At 52.3% G+C, this 19737-nt stretch overlaps 1 protein-coding gene across 1 annotated transcript in view; it reads right to left on the bottom strand.

The window, feature by feature from the left end:
- The window catches only part of LOC149337265 (uncharacterized), a 95246-nt gene that overhangs the window by 55689 nt on the left and 19820 nt on the right, over positions 1 to 19737 (bottom strand). The window contains exon 2 of the mRNA XM_089554850.1: positions 912 to 1018. Coding sequence (XP_089410976.1) covers positions 912 to 1018 — 107 coding nt within the window. The remainder of the gene's footprint in view (positions 1 to 911; positions 1019 to 19737) is intronic.

A 19737-nucleotide genomic window follows, 5' to 3' on the forward strand; every position in this document is an offset into this window, starting at 1 on the left:
CCAACGGCGCCACCACGGACCTCAACGAGTGCCAAGTTGAAGGCTGGAAGAGCTGTCGCAGTGTAGCTCTCACTACAAAACATGGTACGTGTAGCTAGTAATGAGCCTGTGAAGTCTATATGCAGCGTGTTCCATGGCGAACGAGGCGGACGCCTTTCTATGGCCGAGGGCCAATTAGCCACTTGGCATTGTTTGAGTGCATTGGTTTCACCTCAAACAAAACTCTTAAAATGTTGCTCACTTGCGCCGAAGTGAACTACTTCCTCCTCTGAACCCAGAGTTAAACATATGCAAAACTGAGAACCAGCCAATCCTAAAACACGGCGGTGGCGTTTGAATTTCCGTAAGCTTGTTCATGCATATAAATTGGAATTTGTTTAAAAAAAATGTCTTCGCGATTTATTTTATGAATGTGAGAGGAATGTTTCGTCATCTTCGCAAATGTCTGATCTTAGGCTTACGCCACTTTTGTCCCGCCGTTCTCTTAAATACAGAAGGCTCTTGCACACGTCAAATAACTCTCGGTGATGCTGGTCGTTGGGATACTGTTTAACCTTTGCTAATCTGCCAACATTACTGTGCTATCGTGAGGTAAACATTTCGAATTTTACTCCTTGCACTGCCTTCTTAAGAAGCAGTGCAGTTCCCTCGCCCGTTAAACACTTGGAGTTCCCTCCTGTTCCATACCATGCCCTGCCTTTGATTTAAAAGGCTTTTTAGATGTGCAGTTCGTAGCCGGTGTTTTCTTACTCTAGTTTTTGTGTGCTTTGATGTGTAATATGCAGCGGACTGTTACGAATGGATAGCACATTGTTTAAGATTTCTTGCAACAGCCTCATGTAGCCCGCCATTACATAAAAGTGTAAACTAAAGAGCAAGCAATTAAGATTATAAATTTAGGAAAAACTTACTTTTTCATATTGTCAAAAAAATAAACAACGATGGCGCCCGTCACCTCGCCAATATCCGTGGGTGCGCTTACGTTAAATTTGAAGGCATTCTCTACGTAGCCAGTTCCCTGCAATTAAAATAATAACGCAATCAAAACAAATCAAATGCTACTTAGTAAACCGAAACTTATTACAAAAATGAAAATACATAAGGAGGCCCTGTAGCTCATGGCTGCTGTGGGACCTCCTGTTGGTGTGATTGAGAAAACAAAACAGTGAAAAGCACAGCAATATTTCAGGGGGCACTTTGACTGTCTAAAGTGCGTAGAGGCGAAAGCGTTTTACGCACCACTTTGACTGCTTCTGTGGCACTGGTGGCGTCACATGTAATTGAGTACCAATTACTAAGTGACGACAAATCACTAATTAATGGTTAATTACTGATTTGTGCCTGAATACTAAATAACTGCTAATTAATGACGCTTAAGCTTCGCCTTTAGGAGTGGAACGCGACAGCGTGCTGTAGCGTTGCCCAGGGAGTCCACGGAACGCCACCACCCGTTCGCGTTCGGCGCGATGCCTTGCCCTTTGAACGCTTTTTGAGGAAAGGAAAGGGCGCAGTAATTCTCTGTCATCTCGGTGGACACCTCAACCACACCGTAGAAGAAGGGAGGAAGTGGGAGTGGAAGAAGAAAGACAAAGATGGCCCGTAGTGAAGAAAATGAAAATTGTATTTGAGGAAAGGAAATTACGCAGTACTGTCTCACATATCTCGGTGGACACCCGTCAAAATTCAGGGGGGCACTTTTTTGACCTAAAGTGCGGTCACTGATGTGTGGTTAGGATGTTAAGCTTCGCCTCTAAGAGTGGAACGCGACAGCGTCTTGCAACGCTGCCAGGGAGTCCATAGAACGCCATCGCCCATTCGGTTCTATGCCTCGCTCGTCGGTAAATTGTTTTTTGAGGAAAGGAAATGTATCTGTATCTCATATCTCGGTGGACACCTAAACCTCGCAGGAAGAGAAGGGAGGAGGATGGGAGTGAGCGAAGACATCGTATTCACTAGACGCACCTTTGTTCTTCCAAAACCACCGAGCTAGCATGCCGGAGTGGATAAGGAAGGAAGGAAGGAAAAACTTTATTTTACTCTAGTCCTTTTTCCTGCGGTTTGGGAGCATCTTCAGAGACGTTTTCTCCTTGATTTTACCCCCAGGAGTCTTCTCTGTCGAAGTCGTCCGCCTCTAATCAGTGGTCGGTTGCCCTCAGTCCAGGGCTCCGCTGGCCACTGCCGCCCGTTGAGCTCGCTGTACCAGACCTTCTTGGTCTTCACAGCGGTCGCTGGACAGCAGAGTCTCCCACTGCTCCGCACTCGGGTTTTGTATTTTGGGGACCACGTCTATCTTTTGGCAGGCCCATGTGATGTGATAGAGAGTAGGTTTTCCGTCGCACCAGGGACATTTGTCCGCGTATATGGTAGGGTGCATTTTGTTTAGTATATGTAGGTTTGGGAAAGAGCCTGTTTGTAATTGTCTCCAAGTGACAGCTTCCTCTCTGCTGAGAGATTTGTGCGGTGGGGGATACCGCAATCTTCTGCCTCTGTAGTTTTGTAGTATGGCCGAGTAATCCCTGGGTGCTGGCGCGAGTTCCGCGGGCTCATCGGATGCTCGGAAAGTAATGTATCCTCGAGCTATCCTGTCGGCCTCTTGGTTCCCTGCCACCCCCGTGTGCCCCGGTACCCACACAATTTTGTGTGGGATCTTGTCGCTTTGTTCTTCCTGGTTTTTAATTCTGTCGCTCGCTGCGAGGAGTATACGGAGCGCGTGACGACCTATCCTGCCATTCATGTAATTTCGGCAGGCTGTTTGAGAGTCGGTGAGTATTGTTAGCGACCGCCCGGTTCTATAGCCCTCCGCCACCGCTAGAGCAACGGCTACTTCCTCGGACTCTGCAGCTGTGCAGCCTCGGAGAGACGCGCTGGTCATTTCGCGTAAAGACGAATCGACCACCGCCGCCACAGCGATTTTGGTGTCTCCTCCTCTCCAAGACGCGTCTGCATACACGGTCGTGGCTTGAGGAGCGTATGTTCTTTCGATGAAGTCGGCCCTCGCTTCTCTTCTGCCTCGATGGAGGTTGGGATCCATGTTTTTTGGTATTGGCGCTACCTTGAGGGTCTTGCGAAGCTCGTCGGGGATCGTTGCCGTCCTCGTCATTTCTCGCATCTGCTCGCGGTATCCGAGCCTCTGCAGGAGCGCTCTTCCAGTCGTTGTCTGCAACAGCCTGAATTTTTGCGACTCAAGCTGCGCCTCTCGTAGCTCCTCAAAGGTGTTATGTAATCCCAGGGCCATGAGTTTTTCGGTTGACGTGTTGCGCGGAAGTCGGAGCGCTGTCTTATACGCTTTGCGTAGCAGGGCATCCGCTTGTTGTATTTCGTTTTTGTTGAGGCACTGGTAGGGTAGGCTGTACGTGATTCTACTAACTACAAGGCTTCTGACTAGTTTGAGTGTGTCCTCTTCACGCATGCCATGTCGCCTGTTGGTGATGCGGGTGATCATGCGTGAGACTTGTAGTGTTGTTGCTTTGAGCAGGGTAAAAGTGTGAGTACTGCGCTGGTTGGATTGAACCCACATGCCTAAAATTCTTATTGTTGTCTTTTCGGGTATGGGTGTCCCGTCAAGGTAGACGTTGAGTTTTAGGTCCTCGTTGGTTGGGACGGTCCGGTTTTGCTTGCCTCTCCAGACTCTCAGCAGTTCCGATTTCTCGGTCGAGCATGCGAGTCCTCTTTCTGCGAGGTATTGCTCTACACAAGAGGCCGCTTGCTGTAGCCTTTCTTCCTTCTCTCCGAGACAACCCGTGTTTGTCCAGACTGTTATATCGTCAGCATACATTGCATGCCTGATGCCTTCGATGTTCTCTAGTTTTCGAGCTAGGCCTATCATAGCTATGTTGAAAAGTAAGGGGGAGATAACTGACCCTTGGGGTGTTCCCTTATTTGGAGTGCGAATTTTGTCCGATCGAAGGTCTCCTATGCCGATGGTGGCAGTTCTGTCGGACAGGAAGGCTTTGACGAAGCCGTGGATTCTGCGCCCGCAATCCAGCTTGTCTAGGCCCGTAAGGATCGCTTCGTGGCTGACGTTATCGAATGCCCCTTTGATGTCCAGGGCCATTATGACATTTTCTCCCGTCCGAGGTACGTTTCGCAGGACATCTTCTTGTATTTGGAGGAGAACGTCCTGCGTCGAGAGCTTCGCTCTGAAGCCGAACATGGTATGTGGTACACAGTCGTTGTCTTCCATGTAATTTTGCAGTCTTAAAGTTACCACCCGTTCGTAAAGTTTGCCAAGGCACGACGTGAGTGATATGGGCCTGAGGTTTTCAATTTGTAGCTTTTTACCAGGTTTAGGTATCATTATTACTTCGGCGTGTTTCCAATCTTCGGGAACCGTCTCCGCCTCCCAATGTTTGTTAAGAAAGCTGACGAGCTCTTGTATGAGGTCGTCGCTCAGGTTGCGGATTAGGGCGTTGTCGATTCTGTCCGCTCCGGCTGCCGTGTTTCTGGTGGTGTTTCTTATGGCCGCGTAAACCTCTTCCACAGTTATGGGGCGGTCGAGTTTCTCGTTTTCGGCTCCTCGATACGTTCCTTGGTATCGCGGGGGGTTGTGATCGCCGAAACATTTTTCTCGTGCCTTCTCCAGTAGGGTGATGTCTGATCCCTCGAAGGAGTGGATGAACCTGTGGATGGCTTTATTGTTTTCTGATTTTATTTTGGTCGGATCGATTAGTGCTCTTAAGAGATTCCAGGTTCTGGCCGTGCCTAGAGTTCCCCTAAGCGAGTCGCTGAGTGGATAGCATGCTCGTCTCACACTCCGAAGACCGGGGTTCGATTCCCGAGCTCGACCAGTTTCTTACTCGGTTTTATTTATTTATATGGCCTGAGTAGAAAAGTTAATTAGGCTAATTGAGTAATTCAGCAATTAACTAAGCTCAGTCCCACTTACTTGGTGCATTACTATACGATCCCTTCGATTGGTTGCCAGGTTACTAGCCAAAGTACCATTGGCCCCGTTTGAAATTCGCGCACTGTGACGTCACGACCATTTCGACCAACTGAAAAGCGTGACATTTCTGTCGACAACTGCTGCTTACAACGATGAGACATTAAAGGCTTTCGCCTTAATAACAGTTAAGATACATGGGTGCTTCATTGGTTGGTTGGTTGGTAACAACTTTATTCATAGTCCTGCAGAGCTTTCGCCGACGGGGCCTTAGGTCTCCCACGTGGGGACGTCGAGGCGCTGCCTCGCCGTCGCCTCGCGGGCCTGCTGGACGGCCCAGAGTTGGTCCCCGAGGCTGGGGCTGCGCAAGGCAGCGGCCAACCGCGGCGGGAGGGTTCCGGAATTAGCACCGTGAAGGTTTTTGTTACAGTCCCAGAGCATGTGAGTTAAAGTGGCTACATTGGCGTTGCAGACCTTGCATATATTTGTCGGGTATGTACCGGGGTAAAGCCTGTGGTATAGTTCCGGGTTGGGGTACGTGAGCGTCTGCAGTTGTCTGAGGGTCACCGCGTGCGCCCTGTCCAGCTTGTCGCTGGGCGGAGGGAAGGTTCGGCGGGCCAGGCAGAGGGCCTTGGTAATTTCGTTGCAGCTGGTCAAGCAGTCTTTGGTGCTATTCCACGGACGACGGTCGCCGGCGCGGTTCGCGAGCTCGCGCGCCTTGGCGTGTGCCGTCTCGTTGCGGTTGCGATACGTCCTCGATATTTCTCCCATGTGCGCCGGGAACCATTGAATTCTGGTTTGGAATTCTACCTCCTGCTGGACTTGCCGGTTCCTCACGACTTGGGCCGCTCTCTGTGAGATCCATCCTTTGGCAAAGTTTCTAACCGTCTGACGCGAGTCGCAGAGAACCACGGTGCACGTCGGATCCGTGAGGGCGAGTGCCACCGCCGCTTCCTCCGCCTCTTCTGCGCGTTCGCACGCTACACTTGACGTTATGCGCGTTTTGCCGCACGAATCGACGACCGTAACCGCGAATCGCGAGCGTTCTGCGTATTCCGCGGCGTCAACGAACCTTGTCCCCGTATCGTCTCCATGGCTGTGCAGGAGAGCTCTGTCCCTGGCCACTCTTCTTCCCCGGTTGTGTTCCGGGTGGACGTTTCGTGGAATCGGGTCGACTCTTAGCGTTTGTCTGATCGCGTTTGGAATGGCGACTTTCTGGCCTTGTTGTACGTGGTAACGGATGCCGAGACTTTCCATGATCTGGCGGCCTGCTGTCGTTCCCGTTAATCTTTCCAGTTGTGAAGTGCGCTGCGCCTCGGCGATTTCGCTAAGCGTGTTGTGAAGTCCGAGCTGGAGCAAGCGATGCGTGCTGGTAGACTCGGGTAGACCCAGTGCTATCTTGTACACCCTGCGAATGAGGACATTGATCTTGGCTTCTTCTCCCTTGTACCAGTTGTGGAATGCCGCAACGTACGCAATATGGGTAATGACGAAAGAGTGTATGAGTCGTGTGAGACTCTCCTCCCTCATTCCGTTTCTTCTGCTAGTGACCCTCTTGAGGATTCGCATGGCGTTAGCTGTCTTGTGCTTTAATTTAGTGATCGTTTCGCCGTTGACGCCGTTGGCCTCGATTATCATGCCGAGGACCCTAATTGTATGTACTATCGGGATGGTTGCTCCGTTTCTCGTACGTAGTCTGATCTCTTCGTACTCGCGCTTTGTCGTTGCCGCATTCCGACCACTCCCGGGTGGTCTGCCCCTCTGCGTGGGGCGGTAGAGTAGGAGTTCTGACTTTTTCGGCGAACATCGTAAACCCGTACCCTCTAGGTATTCCTCTATTGTCTCGATTGCTAGTTGCAGTGCCGTTTCGATGTGACCGTCGCTGCCTTTGTGCACCCAAAGGGTTATATCGTCGGCGTATATTGTGTGCCGGACGTCTTTCAGTTCTTGTAGCTTTTCTGCTAGGCCGATCATGACCAGGTTGAAGAGCGGTGCTGCGTATATTATTCATCAAAAACTTCCAGTTGCATAAATATGGATTGCCTGATATTTGAAATAAGTGGCACAATTTTGTTTGCATATAATGTATATGTACAAGCAGCCACGTTACAATAAGTATGAAGCATAAAGTCGAATAATTGCAAGCAAACACTGAGTCGTGTGCAAAACAACAAATGCATACAAACGCCGCAAGTACCTCTGTAACTATAAAATTTAAGGTATTAAACAACTTTAATGCTTCAAGTAATGAACTTGTTATTCGTTTTTTAAATATTTGCAAAGGTGAAAATTGTTTAATGATAGTTGCTGAACCGCTACACAGCGACAGTGAAGCGAAAGTTGCGGTTTAATTACCGTAATTTGTGCGATCAGCTCGCAGTAGAAATCTGTGTGTGGAGGACATTGTTAAGTGTGAACTAAACTGAGCATCTCTGGTAAATACGAGCGGTGGGATTTATTTATTATTTATTTATTTATTACACATACCTCAAGGGCCCTCGGGTGAGGGCTTTACATGAGGGGTGGGCTAGTAACCTGGTGTTAATAACATTTTTTCGATGGCTTTCTTAAAATGGTCCGGGTTTGTATGAAGCATGGTACTTGAGGGAAGACTGTTCCAGTCACGCGCTGTTTGGGTGAAGAAGGAATGAAGATGGGTCACGGTGCGAGCAGGGGGTGGGTAAACGGCATTTTGGTGGCTTGTGCGGGCTGAAGAACGATGAGCAGGCTGGATAGGACAGTTGTAAGAAAAGTTATGATACATTATGTGGTACAAGTACAGCCTTGCAACTGTGCGACGTTGCTTGAGGTTAAGTAAGCATGCATTATTTTTGAGGGAAGTAACACTGGTGTAGTATGAGTAGTTTCAGTAGATGAATCGAACGGCACAATTTTGGGCTAGTTCAATACAGTTACTTAGGTTAAGTTGAGCGGGGTCGCAGATGGCAAATGCGTATTCTAACTTTGGCCGAATTAATGTTTTATAAGCTTGTCACGTTTTAGTGACGGCAATCCAGCGGTCAGGAAGACACCAGAAACACTTGCAAACGAAGCTCTTTATTAGGGCTGACTTGCGCCCGCAAAAGATCTGAATCACTCGGTGGCGGCGTAAGCAACAAGCGTGCTCGTCAATCGTCGAACTATGAATGCCCGCTGCTCGCGGCATCGTTCAATTTAAAGCCGGCAAGGAAACTTCGAGATAACAGGTCGAGATCATCTAGAGTAATCTGGAAACACGTAGATGCAGCTGTTCATGGCTGTGAACAATCGAGATAAGTCCGGTCGCTTCTCGCGTCACGAACAAAAATGATAACACCCCTTTTCTGCAGCCTTGCGCGAACGAACGGACACGACAATGATACGTGGCATTACCCCCCTCCCAAAGAAGCATCGCCTCGATTCTTTAAAATGAAAATAAACACAGAGAATGCTAACTTCGAGTCCTTTAGCGTTCTTAATAAGATTTAAGGGCAGCTATAAAAACTTCCAGTCGGGCCGTGTCGTCGTCGGTGTTGTCGTAGATTTCGTCGTCGTAGTTGTCGTCGTAGTTGTTGTCGTAGTTGTCCTCGTCATCGTAGTTGTCGTCGTCGTCGTAGTTGTCGCCGTCGTCGTAGCAGTCGTAGTCGTCGTAGCAGTCGTCGTCGTCGTAGCAGTCGTCGTCGTCGTAGCAGTCGTCGTCGTCATCGTAGGGGTCGTCGTAGCTGAGGCATAGTCCTGTGTTTTCCTTGATGAAGGACCTTAGTTCTTGCGCTCATAAGCAACCTCACCTCCAGAGGCTGCTTTATTCAGTTTAACCTTCGGGACCTGGGGGAGCGTCCGCGCACTGCCTAGCCTCGGCTAGGAGATACAAAGCGCGGTGACGATGGCGACGGGGAACGTGATAGGCGGCTCGGCGATGAGCATCATTCCCGACGCAAAAATTCCTCGATTTCGGCTGGTCGCTGGCCGGGTCGGGGTTGGTGGCACCCGGGACTGCTGAAGAATGATTGGAGTCGTCGTCTGGGGCAAGCTCATGGTGAACGTTGCGGCTGGCTTCCGCTTCCGGGTAGGGTCCGGCAGATTCCTGAACTCTGGTGCGTCCCCTTGCAGGCGTCGGCTTGCGCGGTGGACTGGACTCAGGTCCTGCGGTTGATGACTCAGAGGGCTGGCGTCACGGCTTGTAGGGGGTGTCCGGAACATGGAAGGCTACCCCGCACCTCCACCAGATGTCACGTTTTAGTGACGGCAGTCTAGCGGTCAGGAAGACACCAGAAATACTTGCAAACGAAGCTCTTTATTAGGGCTGACTTGCGCCCGCAAAAGATCTGAATCACTCGGTGGCGGCATAGAAAGAGAAGTTTATTTTTTTCTAATGTCAACAAAAATACAAAGCAAAACTGCTGAACTCAATGCTCTGATCAGTCACGCACATACGCAGTGACGCAGCACTGAGCACGTCAATAAGGCAGTAAGAGAGCCGACACTCGACCGCCGCGCAGGACGATCAAATATGTCGACCATTTGCGCAAGAACTCAGCCTCACTCATTGACAGTGCGTCCACGCATGCTTCCTCAAAGAGGCGCGTGCGTAGGCGCTGCAACATTGGAAACATTGCTCTTTGCGGACGCCCATTTAAGGAAGCCGCTCCACGCTGCCGCCGCAAAACGAACATGCCGACACACAAGAGCATATTTGTGAACAGTTCGCGTGAACTAGTGCGCGGTTCGAGGCGGGTTAAAAACATCCGTGACACTAGTACCCAAAAGGTGCGCGCCACTACACAGTCGAACATAGCGTGCCGCAACGTTTCTAAAAGACCGCATTGCGGGCATCGGGCGGAGGGCGCCACGCCCCACGCCGCAAGGCGGTCTCTTGTGGACAGGACCCGCCAGCCTCGCAGCCAGCCGAAGTCCCTGACATCTGCAGGAAGCGCAGCTGAGGTCAGTTGGCGCCAGCGTGCCCGTCTGGTTTTCTGGAGTTGTTCGCGGCTCAGCTCAGCGACCGTTAGTGCTTCACAGTGCTTCGAAGTGGACGGTATCAACGCCAAAGTGCTGAAAAATACTAAACATACGTGTAGCCTGTTCTTATCGCTCATATTCCAGGAATCCCTGAACACCGGTTCGATTCCACGTGACTGGCAGGTGGGCAAGGTCATCCCAGTCTTCAAGAAAGGAAGCCGATCATCGCCGAGTAACTACCGCCAGATTTCCATAACAAGCGTTTCTTGCAAAATAATGGAGCATGTTTTATACTCGCATATTGCTAATTTCCTATCGTCCGTTTATTTTTTTCACTCAAGCCAGCATGGTTTTCGCAAGAATCATTCCTGTGACACCCAACTGGCACTCTTCCTGCACGACTTACATTCAAACCTTGATCGTAATATCCCGACTGATGCAGTGTTTTTAGACTTCGAAAAAGCCTTCGATAAGGTCCCCCATGGTCGTCTCTTACTAAAGTTATCGCGCCTTAATTTTCATCCATGTGTTCTGAACTGCATTCGAGGGTTTTTATCTAACCGTCAGCAGTTCGTATATGCCAATTCACACTCTTCATCCTTAACACCTGTGCTCTCCGGGGTACCTCAAGGAACGGTACTCGGGCCCCTCCTTTTCTTGATATATATTAATGACCTACCGTGTAACATTTCTTCTCATATCCGACTCTTTGCCGATGACTGTGTCGTTTACCGAAGCATTACTAACTCCACCGACCATCTCGCATTACAAACTGACCTTATTCGCATACAGGACTGGTGTAAAACATGGCTCATGTCATTAAACATTTCTAAAACCGTGTTAATGTCCATTCACCGTCGTCGTAATTACGTAGCGCCTAATTATAATATTAATAACCTGCAGATTGGAACATCCAAATCATTCAAATATCTTGGTGTGCATATCTCGCGTGACCTAACTTGGACCTGTCATATTAATCACATAATAAATTCTGCTAATTGTGCTCTAGGTTATTTACGCCGCAACCTTTCACTCGCTCCTCCCCCTATTAAACAGCTTGCTTTTCAAACCTTCGTGCGTCCCAAGCTTGAGTACGCTAACGCTATTTTTGATCCGCACCACAATAATCTTACTAACGCCCTCGAATTGGTTCAGAACCGCGCAACACGATTCATTCTATCTAATTATTCCTACCACTCAAGCATCTCAGCACTAAAAGCTCGAATCAACTTGCCCCCCCCCCCCTAGCCTCGCGCCGTAAGATAGCACGTCTTAACCTTTTTCATAAATTTTTCCATTCTTTGCCTCTTGATAACCCCTACATAAAAAGAGCCCACCGCATCGCCCGGTTCAGCCATAGTAACGCAGTGTATCCCCTACAAGCCCATACTGTGACATTTCAGCAGTCATTTTTTCAGCGTACTGCACGAGACTGGAATGACCTCCCCACCGAAGTTGCCATTATCATCAACCCACTAGAATTCAAGCGGAGCGTCGCCAGCCTTCCATCTTAACATTTATTACCATTGTTTGCCAGATACCGTCCACTCCCTCATGTAATGTCTCAACCGAGACCTTTGAGGAAATAAATAAAAAAATAAACATCCTGCAGGGCGGGGTTTCATCCACATCCAGATCGGGCACGCTGGCAGACAACGACGCCTGTGTGCGACGTACGTTAACAAAAAATGCCGGCGGCTGCTCGGCTGTAGGGCACACCACATGTTGTGCAAAAAACACGTTACGCGCTGTACCCAGAAAGTATGCGATGAGTATTCTCCCGGGATAGTCTGGGTTGCGCACAAGATCGTGTACTCCTCGCAAGGCGAGGACATTGCACATGGTGCGGATGCAAGGTATACCAAACCCACAAATGTACGATGGAAGGCGCATGAACATTCGTGACACAAGTTCGGTTTTGCACGCCCAAACGAAAGAGCCACAGGCCGAGGTTAGCCTGCGAGCAAACGCGCGCGGTGGGTTTGCGATGCGGGCGACAAAAAAAAACATGCGGCTAGGATTGTAGACTTAGCTATATAGCAGCGCTCTGCCATTGAAAGGCGGCAAGTTAACGCCACCGAGAGGCGTTTTTTAGCGTTCGTGCGGAGGTTAGTCCAGGTTTAGCGGGCTACTTCTCTGCTGGCGAGGAATACTACTCCCAGGACTTTCACTCCCTGCACCCACTTCACCTCGCCCGCAAGGTTCGGTGTGATGGTGCCAAACCTTAGTGCCTTGCTCTTTATCCTGTTCAATAGGGCCCCCGATATCTCGCTGTACTCGAGGAACAGCCGCGAAAAAGCGGCGTAGCTATCCTCGTTCTTGAGGAAAAGCGACACGTCGTCGGCGTAGGCCGAAACCTTGATTTGGCCCTGGCCAGGCAGAGGGAAGCCGCGTATGGATGGGCTGCTGTTAATGCGCCGGATGAGTGGATGCAGGCATAACACGAAGAACGTTGGGGAGAGAGAGGGCATCCTTGCCTTATGCCGCGGGTGACTGAGAAGGGAGCGCTCTGGTGGCCGTTTACGGAGAGACGAGCATTCAGGTCTGCGTAAAGTAAGCGCAGCCTGCTAACAATTTGCGGAGGGAATCCGAAGGCTTCGAGGACTCCGAACAAATACGAGTGTTCCACCCGATCGAATGCTTTCGCCTGATCAAGCGAAACAAAGCACCCGCTGAAGCCCGTCCTGCTGGCAAATGTGAACAGGTCTCTTGTGAGTGTCAGTGCATCAAACACAGAGCGGTCAGGCACGCTGCTGGTTTGAGCCTAGTGGATTAGGTGAGGCAGGATCGTCCGCATTCTTGTGTTCAGTAAAGATGCGACTATTTTGTAGTCTGCGTTTAAGAGGCTTATGGGCCGCCATGCTTGCGGGTCGGAGGGGTCACCGCCCGTTTTCGGAACGAGTATGATGCGACATTCGCGGAAAGAGTTTGGACGCAACCCATCCGCGAGGAAGCCGTTGACCATCTTCAGCAGCGCTCCTTGCACCTCGCAAAAAAACTTCGAATAAAAACTTTTTGGAATGCCGTCTCGACCGGGGGCAGAGGCTGCATTTATACTCTGCAGGATGACGTGCAGCTCTTGGCTTGTGGCTGGTGCGCAAAGGTTTTCATGCAACTCTTCAGCTACTCGTGACAAGTTTCCAAAAAAACTTTGTAGAAGCCCGTCATATCCATCTTGAAGATGTAGCCAACTGTCCGTAGAAAACAGGTTCGAAAAGTGGCTTGCGAAGATCGTGCAGATATCGGACGTGGTTTTGCTTTTGGGTGCCGTCTGGGAGTGTCACGGAAGGCACAGTAGCGGGAGCGAATTCCTCTGCCGTCCCTGCGCGTACGTGTCGTAGCACAGCCGGGTCTGATATCGGCCGTCCGAGCTGGTGTGCACGACTAGCTGCCCGTGATGACTGGCAGAGCAACACGTGGTAACGGGCTTTAAGTAGACTCAGGTAATCGCTCATGGCAAAGGTTAAAGGTGCTCCCCTCTGCACTATACGGATGCGCTTGAGGTTGTCATTCAATGCATGAGTTACCCGGCGTCTGCGGTCTTGACCGGCCGCCACCAGAGTTGCCTGCCAACGAGCCTTGAGTGTGTCCCATGAATCAGCCGCAACGAAGCTCTTGCACGATGCGGCCAACGCCGTACGCAGTGACGCCATGCTTTCCGGGTCTGAGAGCAGGCTCGTGTCCATGCGCCACGTAACAGTACGTGGGGTGTCCTCACCAAAGCCGAGCCTGACTGACAAGGGGTGGTGATCGGAACTCACCGGCGTGCCTACAGGAAACGCGAGAACTTCGCAGCTAACGACAAAAAAAGCGAGCTCTGGTGGAAAATAGAATTTGTCTATCCGACTCGCTGACTGTGCTCTCTCCCACGTCGGTCCAAAGGCATCCCCGTGAAGCTGCACCCACGCGTCAGACAAGCGGAACTGAGTCACGAGATCGCGGAGCGCGGGGGCACCGGAATAACGGTGACCGTGACCCTGTCCGCGGACGTCACGGTCGATGTTAAGAACACAATTGAAGTCACCGACTATAAAAGTGGGGTAGGGATCAAGGAGGAATGAGTCGAGGCGCTCACAAAAATCGGAACTACTAGACTGCCGTGCTGGCGCGTATACAACCAACGCACGTACCCGCCGCTGGTTTAGAGTGAGGTCGACCGCAAGAGTGCGGCCGTCCAGCCCGAAAGTGCAATGAGCACCCGCGCGTAGGCAGGGGTTTACAAACACGACACCAACACCGCACATATGAGAGTCAGTCAACGAAAAATAAGCAAAAACAGAAAACCGGGTGGTGAAATTCAGCACATGAAGGGAAGTACGAAAATTGCATTCCTGTAAAAACAGGATGTCGACGGCCCTAGCCCTGGCAAAGTCCATCACCTCTCTCTTTTTGTCTACGGATTGAAATCCCCGAACAATCAGGGAGAGGAGATGCACAACCGCCATGACTGCCAAGAGCACCGACGGCATAACATACAACCTAAAGAGCGCTGCCATGGCGGCACTTGACGCGCGCGGCACTTTTTTGCTGCAACGTTCGTTAACAGTCCCTTAGGATTCCAATGATTGGGGGTGGGCACGTTTGAAGTCAGGTCTGGAAAAGTCCATATTTTCGGGGTCGTCGGCGCTTGTGGCCTCGCTCACCGGTTGCTGCGTGGTCTTGGCGACGCTCGCAGCTGAAGCCGATGCCGACGCCAGGGTCGCTGATGGGAGGGTGTGGCTGGCTGGTGACGGGAAGCGCGCGTCGTCCGCACCTCCAGGAGTCGTCGGTCCTGACACCTGGCCGCACGTCAAGTCGCCTGTCAGGTGAAGCGGCGTGACTTTGTCCGCCACCTCCTCCAGGTCGTCGCTGCTGCTCACGGTGTCATAGGTGTCTGTGCCAGGTGGCGGCGGCAAGGGTTCCGCAAAAACAGCAGCGAACGGCTCCACCTCGTTTGAAGGCGTCCCCTCGCGCTGCTCCTTCACGGGCACCTCCGTCGCGGGGGCGAGCTCGGCCTCCCTCGGGCTGCTGGTCGTAGGGTCCACGTCGGCAACCGACGTCCGGACGGTGTGTGTGCTCCGCGTTTCTGCGACCTCGTTGTCCTTGCCCGGTTCATTCCTCGAAGCGGCGGCAGCCAAATAGGACCGTGGTCACAGGCAGTCTGCTGTGGCGTGGCTTCCGCCGCAGCGCATGCAAGCCGCTCCGCATCCGGCCGTGTCGTGGCCGAACACCTCGCAGCGAGCGCACCGCGGTGTTCGACACGCAGCACCGATGTGGCCGTCCTGCCCGCAGCGGGAACACACCTTCCGGACGCCTCGGTAGTCAAACATGACGCGGTGGCCCTGGACGGTCAGGAAGTTCGGCACCGCCTGCTTCATCTCGATCCGGACCACGCGCGTCCCGTTGCCGACGTGACAACGGCCCTTGAGGACGGGATGGGTGATGTCCAGCACCTTCCCGTAAGAGCTCAGTGCCGCCGCCAGCGCCGCGTCTCCCACGAACAGCGGCACACGAAAAGCTGTCACGTGGACCGCGGCGGGTCCCACGCAGGCTACTGGGACGGAAGTGTCTTTCAGGTTGAAGGCGCCTTCCACGAGCATCTTCTCCGCCGCCGCAGCCGAGGCCATGGCAACGCAGAACTTCATGCCTCCATGGTGCTGGAGGCTCTCTAGCCCTTTCGGGCCGACAACCGACTCGATGCCGTCGACGATGTCGTCAGCTGTCGCGTCGGAAGTAACTGTGAACGAAAAACAGTGCGCCTTTGGGGGCGGCGCACGGAACACCGGAGGGGCAGCAGGTCACGGGCCTCCCATGACGTCACGGGCGGCCGACTGGGCTGCTGCTTGAAGGTCTGGAAGTTGCCCGAGCACCGGCAAAGGCACGGCGCCTGGGCTGGGAGGCTGGTTGCTGAACCTCGAGGTCGCAGTGGATCCGAGGCCCGCCTGCACTTGTCAAAACATCTCAGCAAGCCAGCGCCGAAAAATCTTCGCTGGGTCTGGACGAGCTCGGGCGTAGAAAGAGAAGTTTATTTTTTTCTAATGTCAACAAAAAATAGAAAGCAAAACCGCTGAACTCAATGCTCTGATTAGTCAAGCACATGCGCAGTGACGCAGCACTGAGCACGTCAGTAAGGCAGTAAGAAAGCCGACACTCGACCGCCGCGAAGGACGATGAAATATGTCGACCATTTGCGCAAGAACTCAGCCTCACTCATTGACAGTGCGTCCACGCATGCTTGCTCAAAGAGGCGCGTGCGGAGGCGCTGCAACATTGGAAATATTGCTCTTTGCGGACGCCCATTTAAGGAAGCCGCTCCACGCTGCCGCCACAAAACGAACACGCCGACACACAACAGCGTATTTGTAAACAGTTCGCGAGAACTAGTGCGCGCTTCGAGGCGGGTTAAAAACATCCATGACACTAGTACCCAAAAGGTGCGCGCCACTACACAGTAGAACATAGCGTGCCGCAACGTTTCTAAAAGACCGCATTGCGGGCATCGGGCGGACGGCGCCACGCCCCACGCCGCAAGGCGGTCTCATGTGGGCAGGAGCCGCCAGCCTCGCAGCCAGCCGAGGTCCCTGAGATCTGCAGGAAGCGCAGCTGAGGTCAGTTGGCGTCAGCGTGCCCGTCTCGTTTTCTGGAGTTCGCGGGTCAGCTCAGCGACCTTTAGTGCTTCACACATCCTGGAGGGCGGGGTTTCATCAACTTCCAGATCGGGCACGTTGGCAGTCAACGACGCCAGTGTGCGACGCACGTTAACGAAAAATGCCGGCGGCTGCTCGGCTGTAGGGCCAACCACGTGTTGTGTAAAAAACACGTTACGCGCTGTACCCAGAAAGTATGTGAGGAGTGTTCTCCCGGGATAGTCTGGGTTGCGTACAAGATCTCGTACTCCTCGCAAGGCGAGCACATTGCACATGGTGCGGATACAAGTTATACCAAACCCACCCATGAACGATGGAAGGCGCATGAACATTCGTGACACAAGTTCGGTTTTGCCCGCCCAAGCGAAAGAGCCACAGGCCGAGGTTAGCCTGCGAGCAAACGTGCGCGGTGGGTTTGCGACGGGGGCGACAAAAAAACATGCGGCTAGGATTGTAGACTTAACTATATAGCAGCGCTCTGCCATTGAAAGGCGGAAGGTTGACGCCACCGAGAGGCGTTTCTCAGCCTTCGTGCAGAGGTTAGTCCAGGTTTCTCGGGCTACTTCTCCGCTGGCGAGGAATACTGCTCCCAGGACTTTCACTCCCTGCACCCACTCCAACTTGCCCGCAAGGTTCGGTGTGAAGGTGCCAAACCTTAGTGCCTTGCTTTAACCTGTTCAATAGGGCCCCCGATATCTCGCTGTACTCGAGAAACAGCCGCGAAAAAGCGGAGTAGCTATCCTCGTCCTTGAGGAAAAGCTACGCGTCGTCGGCGTAGGCTAAAACCTTGATTTGACCCTGGCCAGGCAGAGGGAAGCCGCGTATGGAAGGGCTGTTGTTAATGCGCCGGATGAGTGGATCCAGGCATAACACGAAGAACGTTGGGGAGAGAGGGCATCCTTGGCTTATGCCCCGGGTGACTGAGAAGGGAGCGCTCTGGTGGCCGTTAACGGAGAGACGAGCATTCAGGTCTGTGTAAAGTAAGCGCAGCCTGCTGACAATTTGCGGTGGGAATCCGAAGGCTTCGAGGACTCCGAACAGATACGAGTGTTCCACCCGATCGAATGCTTTCGCCTGATCAAGCGAAACAATGCACCCGCTGAAGCCCGTCCTGCTGGCAAATGTGAACAGGTCTTTTGTGAGTGTCAGTGAATCAAACACAGAGCGGTCAGGCACGCTGCTGGTTTGAGCCCGGTGAATTAGGTGAGGCAGAATCGTCCGCATTCTTTTGTTTAGTAAAGATGCGACGATTTTGTAGTCTGAATTTAGGAGCCTTATGGGACGCCATGCTTGCGGGTCGGAGGGGTCACCGCCCGCTTTCGGAATGAGTATGATGCGACATTCGCGGAAAGAGTTTGGACGTAACCCATCCGCGAGAAAGCCGTTGACCATCTTCACCAGTGCTGCTTGGATCTGGTAAAAAAACGTTGAATGAAAAATTGTTGGAATGCCGTCTGGACCGGGGGCAGAGGCTGCATTCATAGTCTGCAGGATGGCATGCAGCTCTTGGCTTGTGGCTGGTCCGCAAAGGTTTTCGTGCAGCTCTTCAGCTACTCGTGGCAAGTTTCCAAAGAACCTTGGTAGAAGCCCGTCATACCCATCTTGAAGATGTAGCCAATTGCCCGTTGGGAACAGGTCCGAGAAGTGGCTTGCGAAAATCGCGCAGATGTCGGACGTGATTCTGCTTTGTGTGCCGTCTGGGAGGGTCACGAAAGGCACAGTAGCGGGCGCGATTTCCTCTGCCGTGCCTGCGCGTACGTGTCGCAGCACAGCCTGGTCTGATATAGGCCGCCCGAGCTGGTGTGCGCGACTTGCTGCCCGTGATGACTGGCAGAGCAACACGCGGTAACGTGCTTTAAGTAGGTTCAGGTAATCGCTCATGGCAAAGATTAAGGGTGCTCCCCTTTGCACTATACGGATGCGCTTGAGGGTGTCATTCAGTGCATGAGTTACCCGGCGTCTGCGGTCTTGACCGGCCGCCACCAGAGTTGCCTGCCAACGAGCCTTGAGTGTGTCCCATGAATCAGTCGCAACGAAGCTTTTGCACGATGCTGCCAAAGCCGTACGCAGCGACGCCACGCTTTCCGGGTCCGCCAGTAGGCTCGTGTACATGCGCCACGTAACAGTACGTGGGGTGTCTCACCAAAGTCGAGCCTGACTGACAAGGGGTGGTGATCGGAAATCACCGGCGTGCCTGCAGGGCACGCGAGAACTTCGCAGCTGACGACAAAAGAAGCGAGCTCTGGTGGAAAATAGAATTTGTCTATCCGACTCGCTGACTGTGCTCTCTCCCACGTCGCTCCAAAGTCATTCCCGAGAAGCTGCACCCACGCGTCAGACAAGCGGAACTGAGTCACGAGATCGCGGAGCGCGGGGGCACCGGAATAACGGCGACCGTGACCCTGTCCGCGGACGTCACGGTCGATGTTAAGTACACAATTGAAGTCGCCGACGAAGAAAGTGGGGTAGGGATCAAGGAGAAATGAGTCGAGGCGCTCAAAAAAATCGGAACTACTAGTCTGCCGTGCTGGCGCATATACAACCAACGCACGTACCCGCCGCTGGTTTAGTGTGAAGTCGACCGCAAGAGTGCGGTCGTCCAGCCCGAAAGTGCAATGAGCACCCGCGCGCAGGCAGGGGTTTACAAAAACGACACCAACACCGCACATATGAGAATCAGTCAACGAAAAGTAAGCAAAAACAGAAAACCGGGTGGTGAAATTCAGCACATCAAGTGAAGTACGGAAGTTGCATTCCTGTAAAAACAGGATGTCGACGCCCCTAGCCCTGGCAAAGTGCATCACTGGAACGACCTACCCAACGAAATCGCAGCCATCATGTGCTCATCCAACTTTGCTAATAATGTTACCAGTCATGTTTCTTTGTGTTAACACTTGCTCACCAAATTATATGTACCCACCCCTTATGTAATACCCCTCGTGGGTCTTTAAGGTAATAAAATGAAATGAAATGAAATCACTTCTCTCTGACTGTCTACGGATTGAAATCCCCGAACATTCAGGGAGAGGAGATGCACAACCGCAATGACTGCCAAGAGCACCGACGGCATAGCATACAACCTAAAGAGCGCTGCCATGGGCGGCGCTTGGCGCGCGCGGCACTTTTTTGCTAGAACGTTCGTTAACAGTCCCTTCGGATTCCGATTATTGGGGGTGGGCACGTTTGTAGTCGGGTCTTGAGAAGTCCATATTTTCGGGATCGTCGGCGCTTTTGGCCTCGCTCACCGGTTGCTGCGCGATCTTGGCGACGCTCGCAGCTGAAGCCGATGCC

The sequence above is a fragment of the Amblyomma mixtum genome, chromosome 7 (genome assembly GCF_055824585.1).
Source record: "Amblyomma mixtum isolate Tamu chromosome 7, ASM5582458v1, whole genome shotgun sequence".
NCBI lineage: Eukaryota > Metazoa > Arthropoda > Arachnida > Ixodida > Ixodidae > Amblyomma > Amblyomma mixtum.